Source organism: Cupressus sempervirens, chromosome 8, assembly GCF_028749045.1.
Source record: "Cupressus sempervirens isolate cs-2001-9-10 chromosome 8, ASM2874904v1, whole genome shotgun sequence".
Lineage (NCBI taxonomy): Eukaryota > Viridiplantae > Streptophyta > Pinopsida > Cupressales > Cupressaceae > Cupressus > Cupressus sempervirens.
The window spans coordinates 317,785,319-317,799,264 of NC_143125.1; the positions used below are offsets into that span (position 1 = coordinate 317,785,319).

General features: G+C 39.7%; 1 protein-coding gene across 1 annotated transcript in view; it reads right to left on the bottom strand.

The window, feature by feature from the left end:
* The window catches only part of LOC149542657 (SNARE-associated protein-like protein), a 62,411-nt gene extending 48,780 nt beyond the window's left edge, over positions 1-13,631 (bottom strand). The window contains exon 1 of the mRNA XM_089797547.1: positions 13,122-13,631. Coding sequence (XP_089653673.1) covers positions 13,122-13,461 — 340 coding nt within the window. The 5' untranslated portion in view covers positions 13,462-13,631. The remainder of the gene's footprint in view (positions 1-13,121) is intronic.
* Positions 13,632-13,946: the final 315 nt, after the last annotated feature.

Below are 13,946 nucleotides of genomic sequence, written 5' to 3' on the forward strand. Positions count from 1 at the left end.
ACTAAGCTAAGTTGGAAGTTCACAGCCGAATACCCTTCATCATTTCTCACCCCAATTTCCTGTTTTATTCTTAATACTACCGGCAACCGAAGTCTGAGATTAAGTCTCAAGTTAGCAGGTGAACAAGAGATCCTGCCAAAGCAAGGGAGTCACAATCTAATCACAGGTCATGACTCCTGATTTCTTTTTACCTTTTTCTTTCTAAAGATAAGCCCGACTGCAATCAGATTTTCTCATTCCAAGATTGAACACTGTAGAAGCAGTGTAAATCATGATTCGATTTTACTGAGATAATATCTATTTTCAGTCGGTACATATGATAGGATTGAGAATAAATTAAATATGTTTTTCAATCCTTTTCTTTCTGATTTGAGTATCCATCCATAGCCGGATAGGCATGGTAAATAGAGATCAATATATATAATACTAGCTGTTGGTATCCTGAAGTGCATATGAGATCATTCACCAAGTATCCCTGAGAATATATCTTTGATGAATTCAAATGGTAGTTGTATCAAACTTGTTTGATTATATTAATCAACATCAATGCACATGCTATTATGATTTTCCAAACATATTCAGAATACTTATAACACTGAGGAATTCATCGGCAAGATGCCAAAGAATTGGTGAAGAGGTGTAAAACAATATCAGAATGCTCATAATCAAACGGACACTGAGGAATTCACCGGCAAGGTGCCAAAGAATTGGTGAAGAGGTGTAAAACAATATCAGAATGCTCATAATCATACGAACACCGAGGAATTCACCAAGCAAAGAAGCCATAGAATGGTGAAGAGGTGGAAATAATCCTGCAAAAACAAATAATGAAATCAGATTTGAATATTAAAATAATGAATAATAGCTCATGCATGTTCGGGTAATGGAATCTGTTGTCAAGTCGAGTGGTGGTGATCGAGTTCACAAACCCAATTGAAATCCTTGGCCAAGGTAGTTCAGGCATATGTGCCAATCTTGAGATCATTTGATTATCCGTAGATGTCAGTTATATAGGTATAACTGATGGGGCACTCAAACCACCGGGTAGCTCAGATGGCTAGATTGAAAAACATCCCAAGCCCGATCTCGAGGTAGGGAGGGTCGTTCTAATAAGTTAGAATGTGTGGGGAAAAGTATAGTTCGAGGTTGGGAGGTTAAGCCTATGTCAATGCTTCTCCTCTCACCAATGCCGAGACTTGAACAACAACATGAAGGGAATTTTCTGTTATTTCTGTATGTTTCTTTTACACTTTTACCTTTAATCCTTAGAAGAATAATTAGATAGTTTAGTTTGAATGAAAATATTAGTTGATATAGAAGTTAGTCGTTACTTTATTTTCAACTGAATATGTTATCAGTTGGAAATTGTTAAAATGTTAGAAATGTATTTATTTCTTTTGATCTCGTTATATCAGCTGAACATGAAATACAATTAGAATAGAAACAGTTACTTTTACCATAGTTATATTCAGTTAATGGAAGTCATTGTCATGTGAAATGGAATCAGTTATTAAATCAGATTATTCGGTGTTTAAATTGGCTATGAAAATTTGTTTATTACACAAATTCTAGAGATTATTCTGTGGAGGTCGCTGAAGTGTATCAAGTGATATATTCACTGGTAGTCGACTCTTGTAATGGGATTTATTTTGGAAGTTGTAAAGTGTAATGTAGCATGTGGGACTTTATTGTAATATCTTATTGAGGTCCTATGTAATCAATTATACATTGGGGAAGCTCAAAAGGCTGACTCAATTAGTTGTTACGACAAGGGATAAAGGAAAGGTTGTTTCCTTGGTTGTAAGTATCACATTGTATTATATTGATGTCGATGTGGTGGGAAGATGCAAATTTGTTAAGAGAAAAGCAGAGGACTATGTTGAGATTGACTTGAGAACTTCAAAGGAACTGTATTGGCAAAGAGGTTGTTGTATTGGTTAGTTCACTACTTGAATATGTAGAAGTTGAGAAATCCAACTTCACAGACCCTCAAGAACACTTGCACGCAAATATCCTGTAATGAAGAGAAGCCAGAAAATGGAAAAAGCAAAGCTTAGAAGTTCTCAGAAATGTGAGAGCAAAAAAATGTATTCTAAGTTATGAAAACAAAATACAAAAGTTCAACCTTTTAAGATGAACGAAACCCTAAAGGAAAGAAAGCTAGGTTTGTACAATATAATTAATATAAAATATTAAGTATATGCACCTAAGAGAGCTAAAGCACCTAGAGTAATAAATAATTTACTCTAACACCCCCCCTTAAGCGAAGCTTAGGAGGAAGCTAACCTAGCAAAGCTATGAATGCAGAAAAAATGGGTCCCGGAAACAAGGCCTGATCGGGTACCCAATACAAGGAAATCTCTGTGAACCGGAGACAAAGGAGAAAACCCAATGGGAAAAACCCCTCTCCAAAAAGAGATAGAATAAACATGCTGAAAAAAAAAACATGAAGGAATGAAGGCCTCAAGAAGACCCCCCAAGGACAACTTCCGTAATCCCAAGCATAGACCGCAGCTGAAGATAGCGAGACGAACCAAATGACTTGGTGAAGATGTCAGCAACCTGTGCATCAGTGGAAATGTACTCCAATGAGAGAACATCATCCTGTATCAAATGACGAATGAAATGCATATGAAGCTCAATGTGTTTAGTGCGTTGATGCTCCATCGGGTTGCGGGAAATGTGAATAGCACTCTGATTATCGCACCACAGAACAATGGGACGATGAGGAGGAAAACCAAACTCAGTCATCAACTGCCGAAGCCATAAAATCTCCTGACTAGCAAGCACTGCGGCTCGATACTCAGCCTCTGTAGATGAAAGTGCATGAGCCTACTGCTTCTTGCACGACCATGTGATAGGACCAGAGCCAAGACAGAAAACAAAGCCAAAAGTAGACTTTCGATCATCGACATCACCGGCCCAATCCGAATCAGTGTAGCCAACAATGTGAGGAGTCCCTACTGTGTAATGAATGCCATACATCAAGGTGCCCTGAATGTATCTCAAAATACGCTTGGCAGCTTGCCAATGACTCTCATGAGGCTCATGGGAGAACCGAGAGACAAGACCCACTGCAAAGGAGAGATCAGGACGAGTGTGTGTCAGGTAAAACAAGCTGCCAACCAACTGCCGGTACAAAGTGGGATCCACTGAAGGCAAAGTGCAAGAGGTAGAAAAAGTAACACCCAACTAAAAAGGTGTAGGAGCGGGCTTGCAATCAAGCATGTCAAAGCGTCGAAGCATGTCAAGAGCATACTCCTGTTGATAAACAAAGACTCCAACAGGGGACTGAACAATCTGGAGACCAAGAAAATAGTGTAGCAAGCCAAGATCGGTCATCTCAAACTGGTCCATCAATGCTCTTTGAACATCCTTAATCATAGAGGACGAGCTACCTGTGAGAAGAAGATCATCAACATATAGCACAAGGATTAAAACCTCAGCCTCAAGACGCTGAATGTAGACTGTAGGATCAGAATGGCAACGGGTGAAGCCTGTAGAAAGCAGAAAAGAGTCCATCTTCTCATACCAAGCCCAAGGGGCCTGTTTGAGACCATACAATGAGCGGCGAAGTCTGCAAACCAAGGTGGAATCCTGCACAAATCCCTGAGGCTGCTCCATGTAAATCTCCTCAGTAAGATCACCGTGCAAGAATGCACTCTTCACATCCATCTGAAAAATGGGCCATCCCTGTGAAGCTGCGAGGGATAAGACAAGGCGAATAGAGTTCATCTTGGTGAAAGGGGCAAATGTCTCAGTCTAATCAATACCCTCAACCTGTGAAAAACCCTTCACAACAAGACGGGCCTTGCGCTTATCAATGGAACCATCAGCAGCAAACTTAGTATGATACAACCATTTGCATCGCACAACCTTTCTTCCCTTAGGAAGAAAACAAAGATCCCAAGTATGATTTTTCATCAAAGAAGAATACTCCTCCTCCATTGCACTGTCCCACTCAGGATGTCCTGTCACTGCTGCAAAAGTCTGAGGATCATCAAAAATAGCATGACTGAGTAGACTAGAACCCGCAGTATGTGAACGGGTGCGACGGGAAGTGGTAGGGTCACCAGCTAGCGATCCTGCAGCCTCAACTGTAGCTCGAGCCCATTTAGGCATCTGGGGAGGATCCTGTGGCAAAGGTAAATGGAGATCAACATGATCATCATCCTCATCATCCGAAAAAGAGACTAGAAGAGATGAGGGAGTGGTGGTAAGTGAAGTAGACTCTGGATGCGGGGTATCTACTGCGGGAAGGTGCTCATCAAACTGGACATCTTGTCGAAAGAGGACCTCGCGGGAATCAGGATCAAACAATCTGTAGGCCTTAACATCCTCACAGTAGCCAACAAAAATGAGGTGTCGACTCTTCCGCTCCATTGCTCTCCTCTGAGCCTTGGGTATAAATGCCCATGCTTCACTACCAAAAACTCGGAATGAAGATACATCAGGCTTGACATGAGACCAAGCCTCCTTAGGAGTCATATTTCGAACTACCTTATGAGGCGTCCAATTCTAAATGTAGTTGGCACAATTAACAGCCTCTACCCAAAAACACGAATCCATGGACCTGGACTGAATCATACAATTAGCCATCTCCCGAAGGGTTCTGTTCTTCCTCTCGGCCACACCATTTTGCTGAGGGGTGTAGGGCACTAAAAACTGATGCCAAAGACCATGTTCAAAGAAAAAATCCCTGAAAGCTTGGTTCACATACTCCCCCCCATTATCTGTGCGTATCCGTCGAATAGAAAGACCTGATTGCTTCTCAACAAATGTCTTGAAGACTCGAAATGAATCGAAGACATCAGACTTGTACTTTAAAAAGTACACCCATGCACATCTGCAAAAGTCATCAATGAAAGTAAGTACATTTCTGGTACCTGAAAAAGGAGTGGGAAATGACATGAGGTCGCTATGAATCAACTCTAGTGGTGCCAAAGCACGAGTGGCTTGTCCATGTGGAAAAGGATCCCTATGTTGTTTGCCAAGAGCACAACCCTGACAAACACCATCTGTACAGGAAATCTGGGGAAGCCCAAGAACAAGTGCCTATGTGCTCATCTGCTGAAGATATCTGTAATTGACATGGCCAAAACGCTCATGCCAAAGTCTGCTTACTGAATCTGCATGTGCAACAAGACATGAACCTGTGTCATCAGAAGACTCAAATCCATCAAATCGATAGAGGCGAGATGCAGAATCAACACTCCCAATAGCCACAATCATCTCAGAATCATGGAAGTCCCGGATAACCACATCATGTGGTGAGAACTCAACTGTCTTACCAAAGCCAGAGTGGCAAATCTGATATATAGACAATAGGTTCGTCGAAATGTCAGGGACAAGAAGAACATCCTTAAGAGAGCCCCCAGCTAATGCAACAAAACCAGAACCCATGACGGAAAGATGTGATGAGTTCCCAATAGCAATCTGGGTAGTAGGAGAAGAGGCAAGTGAGGTGACCAACTGCTGAGTGTTTGTCATATGGTGAGAGGCACCGGAATCAAGAATCCAAGTAGGCCCAGAAGTCATAGCTCGTGCAGTAAGAGCATGACCTTTCCCTGCAGGGGGGGATGTTGACTTAGCAGCTGAAATGTGATGCTCTTGCATGGCTTCCTCTAAAGCCTCCAAACGTTTCCAACACCTAGAAACGGGATGTCCGTCCTTTCCACAAAAACTGCAGGTCTCAGTTGATTTCTTCTTAGTCTTGGAGGTAGACTCAGTAGACTTCGAAGTAGATTTACCCTTGGAAGGGTTAGCTGGAGGTTTGGCATCAGTTTTTGGTGCATCTTTCTTCAGTTTGGCTTTCTGTTTTGGTTTCCCCTGAGAAGTCTGAGCAACCAATGCTTGGCTGGAAGAGCCAGAGGCATCCACCTGTTGGATCTTAGCTTGTTCCCGTGTCAACCGATCACAAAATGTCTCAAATGAGGGCATCTGATGTCTGTTACCCAAGGCATCCATGGTGGAGTAGAAAGTGGAAGAAAAGATCTGATTCTGTCCTCGCAACTTTGAGAGTATCAAAAAAATACACTCATCATCTGTTTTGTTTTTACCACATCCCTGCAAAACTGTGCACAAAGATTTGAACTTCATCAAGAAGTCCTCAATGGTGGGAAAGCTGTCAGGTGTCAAAGAAGTCAACTCTGCATTAAGTTGAAGTGCCCGGAACTCATTCACTTGGCCAAACAAAGTCTGAAATTTGAGCCAATAAGCCCGTGGAGTAGTCAAACCATCCAAGTGAAATAACAAACTGTCTGAAATGTTGAGAGCAATCAGTCCCATGGTTTCATCCATTTTGTTCCTGTGCTGTAGAACCTCATAAGGTCGCGTAAGAGCAGGCTGATTCGCATCCAGACAAGACCATAGACCTCTTAACATGAGAAGTCTAGTCATTTGTGTCTTCTAGGTGTGATAGTTGTGCGGCGTGAGCTGGATCACAGAAGGATCCGACATTGAGCTAAAGAAAAGACGGAAGTAGAAGGGTCTAATTCTGAAGCAAATTACAGAATAGAAAATGCTCCCCCCACAACGAATAAAAAATATCCCGAAAAGCCAAAGCAACAACTATGGAAAAGCACAAAAGGTGAGAAAAGAACCTGGAATTCGTATGCAAAGAAGAGGAAAACAAAAGCCTCTACTTCAACGCCAAGTTTGGAAGCTTAAACGAACTCGAAATCACACGAAACCAGCACCAATGTCTCCGTCTCTGAGTCAGCTTTTCGATGCTTCTTTTGGATCGAAAAAAGACCTCTGTATGCTCAAGTTATAGCCAAAAAACTGACTATAGGTCTAGAAAAACAACTCTCTGGAAAATTACAGACAATATCTTAAATTTGACGGCCGTATGGCCATCTCTAGGACGTCGCCGGCAAAAAAATCCGATTGCCTGAAAATGATGTCATCCACCGAAAAGGTGACGTCAGAGATCACCGGAAAATGTTGCTGGCAAGTGACGTCAACGACCGTTTTCTGACGTCAGCAGTCGGGATGCTGACGTCAGCCGGCAGGGCAGCTGCGGCGGCACTGCTGGTGGCGGCAGGGCAGAGGCGAAGCAAGCCTGGTGGCTCAGCCGGAGGAGGTGGCGAACCGGCGATCCGCTGGTGGCGGAGGCCATGCCGCGGGTTGAGCGCCGACGACAGCGGAGCTGGGGCCGAGCGCAGGCAGCGCTCTGGCGGCCGTGGGGTGGCCGGTGGGCGAAGAGGCCTAAAACTTGCCCTTTTTTGTTTTTTTTTATTTCTTTCTCGAAAAATGTGTCCGTACGGCATCCGGAGGGGCAAAAAAAATTTTCCCAGTTGCCCTGAGTCCAAAAACAACAAGTTTTTTATGTATTTTGATTGCAAACGGCCTTCCGGATCCAATGGCGACGTCCGTTTGAGCCCAAAGTGCCCCGAAAATTCGCCCTTCACCCTTTTGAAGAAGAAAACTCCAAAAAAGCTGGGATTTCTGACTGTGAATCGTGGCTTCAAAAATCTTCAAAAGAGGAAGCAGCAGACCCGCTCTGATACCATGTAGAAGTTGAGAAATCCAACTTCACAGACCCTCAAGAGCACCTGCATGCAAATATCCTGCAATGAAGAGAAGCCAGAAAATGGAAAAAGCAAAGCTTAGAAGTTCTCAGAAATGTGAGAGCAAAAAAAAATGTATTCTAAGTTATGAAAACAAAATACAAAAGTTCAACCTTTTAAGGTGAACGAAACCCTAAAGGAAAGAAAGCTAGGTTTGTACAATATAATTAATATAAAATATTAATTATATGAACCTAAGAGAGCTAAAGCACCTAGAGTAATAAATAATTTACTCTAACAGAATATGTTATCCTAAAGATTTGTTTTGTGTACCCATGCTAAAGCAATTTGGACAGTGGGCTCAGTTGTCTTCCTTGTGATCCTAATAGGGCTAGAATCTTTTGACAGGGATTCAAAGTCTCCTAACAGGGACTATTTGTATTGATTGTATGGTAATTAGCTCCTAGTAGGGTCACATCCTTCTACAAGGAACTTTTATATAGTGCATCATATTGTGTGTTCCATCTCCACTAAGGTTTTCCCTCTAATCATGTGTTTCCCTACTAAACAAATCATTGTGTCATTGTGTATGTTCTATATCTTCGCATTGTTCACATTATTGGCTATTGAAGTTGGATTTAAGTTTAATCAAGCATACAACTGATTCAACCCCCTCCCCCCCAAGTTGCATTGGTGGACTTGACCTTCTAACAATTAGATGATGTTGCTATTTAGTTTGATCATATCTACATGATGATGCTAGTGATGTGACATGATGTTTAATGATGATACCTGGTTTATTTTGTATTTGGACTTGGACTATGATTTATATGTTATCAAATTGATGTTATTGGATCCTTTCTAGTGTGCTTTTGTGTTGTGGATATCTATCTTGTACCTTCAGTTAATATAGGCTCAAATGATGTATAATGATAATTTAAATAAGTTAATTTAAATGTTTTATCATGTGTTTATATGTTGTTATATTGAACTACACCACTCTATGCATGGATTGTTCATAGGTGCTAGTACAAAGTGGGAACACGGCCGTAGTCAATTGCTTGCAAGATATTCACATTGTTTCATTCTCATTCTTACAATTATGTGCCTTTATGAGTTTTGACTACTTATACATTGAGCATCCGCAATTGAAATTTGTCATTTATTGACCAGGTACCAGGGACTATATGTACTAATTGTATTGTAATTAGCTCCTAACAGGGTCACATCCTTCCATGAGGAACTTATATATTAGTGCATCATATTGTTCATTCCATCTCCACCAAGGTTTTCCCTCTGATTAGGCATTTCCCTAGTAAACAAATCGTTGTGTTATTGTGTATGTTCTATCTCTTGGCATTGTTCACATTATTGGTTATTGAAGTTGGATTTAAGTTTGATCAAGCATACAACTGATTCACCCCCCCAAGTTGCATTGGTGGACTTGACCTTCTAACAGTTAGATGATGTTGCTATTCAGTTTGACCACATCTACATAATGATGCTAGTGATGTGACATGATGCTTTATGATGATACCTGGTTTATTTTGTTTTTGGACTTTGACTATGGTTTATATGTTATCAATGGATGTTATTGGATTCTTTCTGGTGTGCTTTTGTGTTATAGATATCTATCTTGTACCTTCAGTAAATATAGGCTCAAATGATGTCTAATGTTTATTTAAATGAGTGAATTTAAATGTTTTATCATATGTTTATATGTTGTTATACTATATTGCACCACTCTATGCGTGGATTGTCTATTGGTACTAGTACAAAGTGGGAATGGGGCCGTAGTCAATTGCTTGCAAGATCTTCGCATTGTTTCGTTCTCATTCTTGTGATTATGTGTCTTTATGAGCTTAAACTACTTATTTATTAAGCATCTGCACTTGATGTTTGTTGTTTACTGACCAGGTACTAGGTACATTCACCCTGAATTCCAGATGTGAATAAGTACCTATATCCTCAGCAATGGCACCAGGAGATAGTGACCTTGGCCATTCATGTTGAGCCAATGTCGTCCTTGTATGGGCAATGAATTTGTTATTATTAACCCTCCGATAATTGGTACATCCAGATTCATAGTGCATTATGTGATTAGACCAATGAGCACGTGTCTATATATTTAGGATTTTGTAGTTGTTGCGGAAAATGTTAATTAAAATGCTGATTTAATTGATTTTGGGGAATTTCACTATTTGATTTAATTTATTTTAATTACTGGCTAATTTGTTGTAGTTGAATTCCAAATGCCTAGAATTATCTAATTTATTTGGAAAAAGAGTTCAATTAGATTATTAACTAATTTAATAATTTAATTTATAGGTCACTTTACTTAAAGTGTTTACATTAGGCAAAAGTGAGTTTTATTACTCACTTCTCCCATTTATTTCAGGATTTTGGAGAATTTTCTCTGAAACCCTCTTTGGTCTTTTGAAAGATTTGTTTGTTGTTGGAGTTTGGCTTGTCAAATCTTCGCAAGAGAGGTCTTGTTGGATTCTTAGCAGGGATCTCCTTCTACACTGTGACTTTTAGTGTCTTCAGAAGTCTCTCCATTTTCTTTTTCCATTCTCCGTATTTGAGCGTTTTGTGACAGGTATGGCTCTCCCATTTCTTTTAATTTAATCTGTTTTAATGCATTCTTTCGATTGCTAAACGATTGAAGATTGAGAATCATTGTTCCCCTACATTTTCATGCCTGAATTTGAACCGAGTGGTCGAGTGTGTGTTTTACGAGGTTTTTTATTTAATTTGTAAGGTTTGATAGTGTTGTGCTGTTGGATTTTGCGTGTGAGCTTGAATCTTGTTTTTTAATGAATCTTTTGGTTGTTTGACCACATTTAGAAGTTGGTTTTCGATTTCATTGAAATCTAAGAAGTTTGGTTTTTGGGCATTTCTATCTTTGCCTTGTTTTGTGTACCACACAAATTTTGTTGAGCACTTGTGGCATATGTTTGGATAATGGAATTGGATTGTACTCCATTATTTCATTCATCCTAAGGCTTTATTTTGTGGAATTTAGATTCGTTGGCAAATTCGTAGCCCTGGCAAGATGTTCGGTTGAGTGAACTTTTGTACTTGAATTTTTTTGTTGCATTTCTCGAATCTAACCCTTGCATTGGTTTTATCATGTTATTATGTGGAGTTCGTTGTGCCAACCCACGAGCACATGCACGTGCATATGGCGAGATCTTGCGAGACCCAAACTCTCGAATTTAGGCCGGTAGAGTGATTGTTCATTTGCGGATTAGGTTGGGAATCTGCATTGCCTACGGGCACTTGTTGTGTGACAAGCATGGGTATGTACAAGTAGACGTGTGGAGTAGCTTTTCACAGGTACCTTGGCTGGCAAGGTAACACGATCAGGTTCCAACAAGTGATAACCAAATAAATGCGTGGGATAATAAAACTTAATATAGGATATGTGATCTACCCATCCAGACAGTAGTCGTGCATCTAGAGAGAGCTGGTGCGAGGATGGTGTGTCTAGATGGTAGCCAGTCTTTTGCAAAAGTTGGTGTGAGGGCACAGTATGCAACCTCCCAAGGGAGTTGATTTACCATACCATATTATATGACTTGGGCTAGTACAAGCCAAACATTTACATTCCACTAGAGTCCCTATATAGTTATCCTATAGTGTGTCTGGCTAGTGATCTAATGGATTGCATTGCATTCATGATCATTGAGCTCTTGAGTCATGCACTAATTGGTGTGTGTGTGTTAGCCTTGGATGCCTTTGTCTTTTGTGATTGTGGTCGGGTCATTATCTCCATAGGCACGGCGAGGTGGGCCTACAGGTTTCATGCGGTTGAGAGACATTGCTACTTATAAATTCATTGGGGATAAAAGAAAAGAGACAGTTATCTTCTAGTTTGAAAGATATCGTCAAGTTACCCTTTTTCTCTTGTCCATTTGATCTCATTTTGTACTTGCACTTGATGCGGTTGTTCTCTTGTTCTTTGTTATTCATGCATCTGATGTATAGACTATCATGGCATGATCAAGTGCTTATTTCCTCGATTCATGTGTATTTGGTACTCCTCGATGTGGAGGTTACCTTCCATATTTTGCTTTCCTTATGGTTTTCTCATTAAGCAAGGTATTGTATTGCACCCCTCAAGAGCATCATATCGCGCAATAAAAAATTGTTTAGCATCTCACTGTGTGTAGTTAAGACATAGCATTGTGTACAATGGAAGCATTTCATTGCATGAGGATGCATCGTATCATGCCATTTACTGGCAAAATACTTACTAGTTTTCAGCATCATATTGCACGATGAATTCTTGTATTGCGCCCCCTTTTGAGTTTCATCGCACGATATTGTAGGGAAATCATCACACCTTGGGCAATGAGCACTTCTGGACTTTTTCAGAGTTCGTGAATTGGAATTTCGGATACCCATTTGGAAGTCACATCTTCCCAATTCAGAACAGATCGAATATCGGGCACTTCGAGTGAGTTAGCAAGGTTATCATGTTATTCTTGCAATTTAGCCAAAAATGAACTTGTATGTTTAATCATTTAGAAGATTGTATTTGGAAACTAAAATTAAAGTCATATCTAATGCTAACTTGGATAATGGAATTAAGTTTTAACCTTGCATGATTAACCGCCTAGATGGAAACGTATGCATTTTGTAAGTAATGGAACACTTGGAAATCTTTGATTAGTGTTCCGCTTGCTATCGTTTTGATTGATGTATGTATGTATTTATACTTTAATTTTAAAGAAAAAATGTTAGTGTATTGTTTTATCCTTGTTTCCAAGGATTCCCAGGCGGGGAATTACAATCCACCAATGGAGTAATAATAATAATAATAATCTGGTTTACATCAATGGAATAGTATTAATCTAGAACTATTTAGAATCCAAGCACCTAATGTGAGATCTTCCCCAAGTAATAAATGATGCTGCTGTATTATGTTGGTCCTGTTGCCCAACAAACTAATTTGCCAATAGAAAAGAGAATGCTTTTTTTGGTTCAAAGCTTAAAAAACTCCATTTGACACTTGAAGAAACAACTTGCAGAACTCAATCTTGAAAATGTGAAAAAAGGCCTCCAAATATATGATTTGCTTTGCAACTATAAGCATATAGATACATGGAATAGACAAAAAAGTTAGTTATTACAGGAGGACGGTATAGAACCCCAATCATAATTCATTACTCAACTTCTAGGTGCGCTTGCACTCCATTTTTCATCACTGGCACTTTTTCTCTAGAAAATATAGTAGTTATCGTTAAAAATAGATGGGATTTATGCTAAAATGGCTCGCTGCATTACATATAAAAGATGTTTTTTTTACTGTTAAACTCGCACACCAGTTAAAATTCTGAAAATAAGATGCCCGATTATAAAATCTAGTTAGATAAAATCATCAAGCCTTTAACAGTTGCATCCTAATGAATTTTATTACTCCATGATCCATCATCAGAAAAATAAACAACCGAAAAATAAATGAAAACTTGACATTTATAATCTCATGACATATGGTTTTCCTACATAAATCTGAATACATGAGGGGGAATTCAAATTGAAACAGAGAAACCGGCAATAGTCAAAGAGAGTAATATGAGGATATGAGTAGCGATACAGACATACCTCTGGTGAGGCGACCAATGCTGCTTTTGAGAACGCCCTGGCTCTTGAGAGCTCCTTCTGCCCTGGAGTCAAAATCTCTTATGACTGGACCCACCACAGAAACAATCCCTTTTGCTAAAATTTGAGTGCCGTCCAATTGCTGCCGGTCTAAACCCAGATCTTGTTGAAGAGAGACATTCTCTTTCCCGGACGATTCAGAATTTTCATAGTCACCCACATGAGAATCGGTAGACGTAGATAAAGAAGAATTGCCAACTGTAGGCTCAGTAAGCATGGAAGAATCAGCATCATGTAAGGAGGAGGAGGATGCCTCGGAGTTACAACGTCCTTCTTCATCCATGTGCGTAGTTGTGCTTGCTTAAATATTGTTCTCAAGCGTGGATGCCCTTCGACTGACTGCTCTATCGCCAAGGTAGACGGCCTATCATAAGGGTGGTTTGGGAGACGTATGTAGACTTCCAAGGTGTTATATGGTTTGAGGAAATAGAACAATGGCAGCGGGAAGAACTCAAGGGTAATCGATAACTAGAAACCCAATATATATATCCCTGTGGATGGATGGATTTGCAATTTAATAGAGGGATTAAATGTACAAGTGAGAAATCTTATAAATTCTTTGTCGTGTTATATTTTATATTTTAACTCTAGATGGTTTATTTTCAAATTATTAGTTCGCACGAATACTTGTGCATTCATGTCATCCTAATATCACATTAACACTAACCAATCAAATCAAAGAATTTAAAAGATTATAAGAAACTTCAAATGTTTATATCTTTTTCTAATTTTTCATTATTCTATAAATCACATTTTTTATTCATTCTA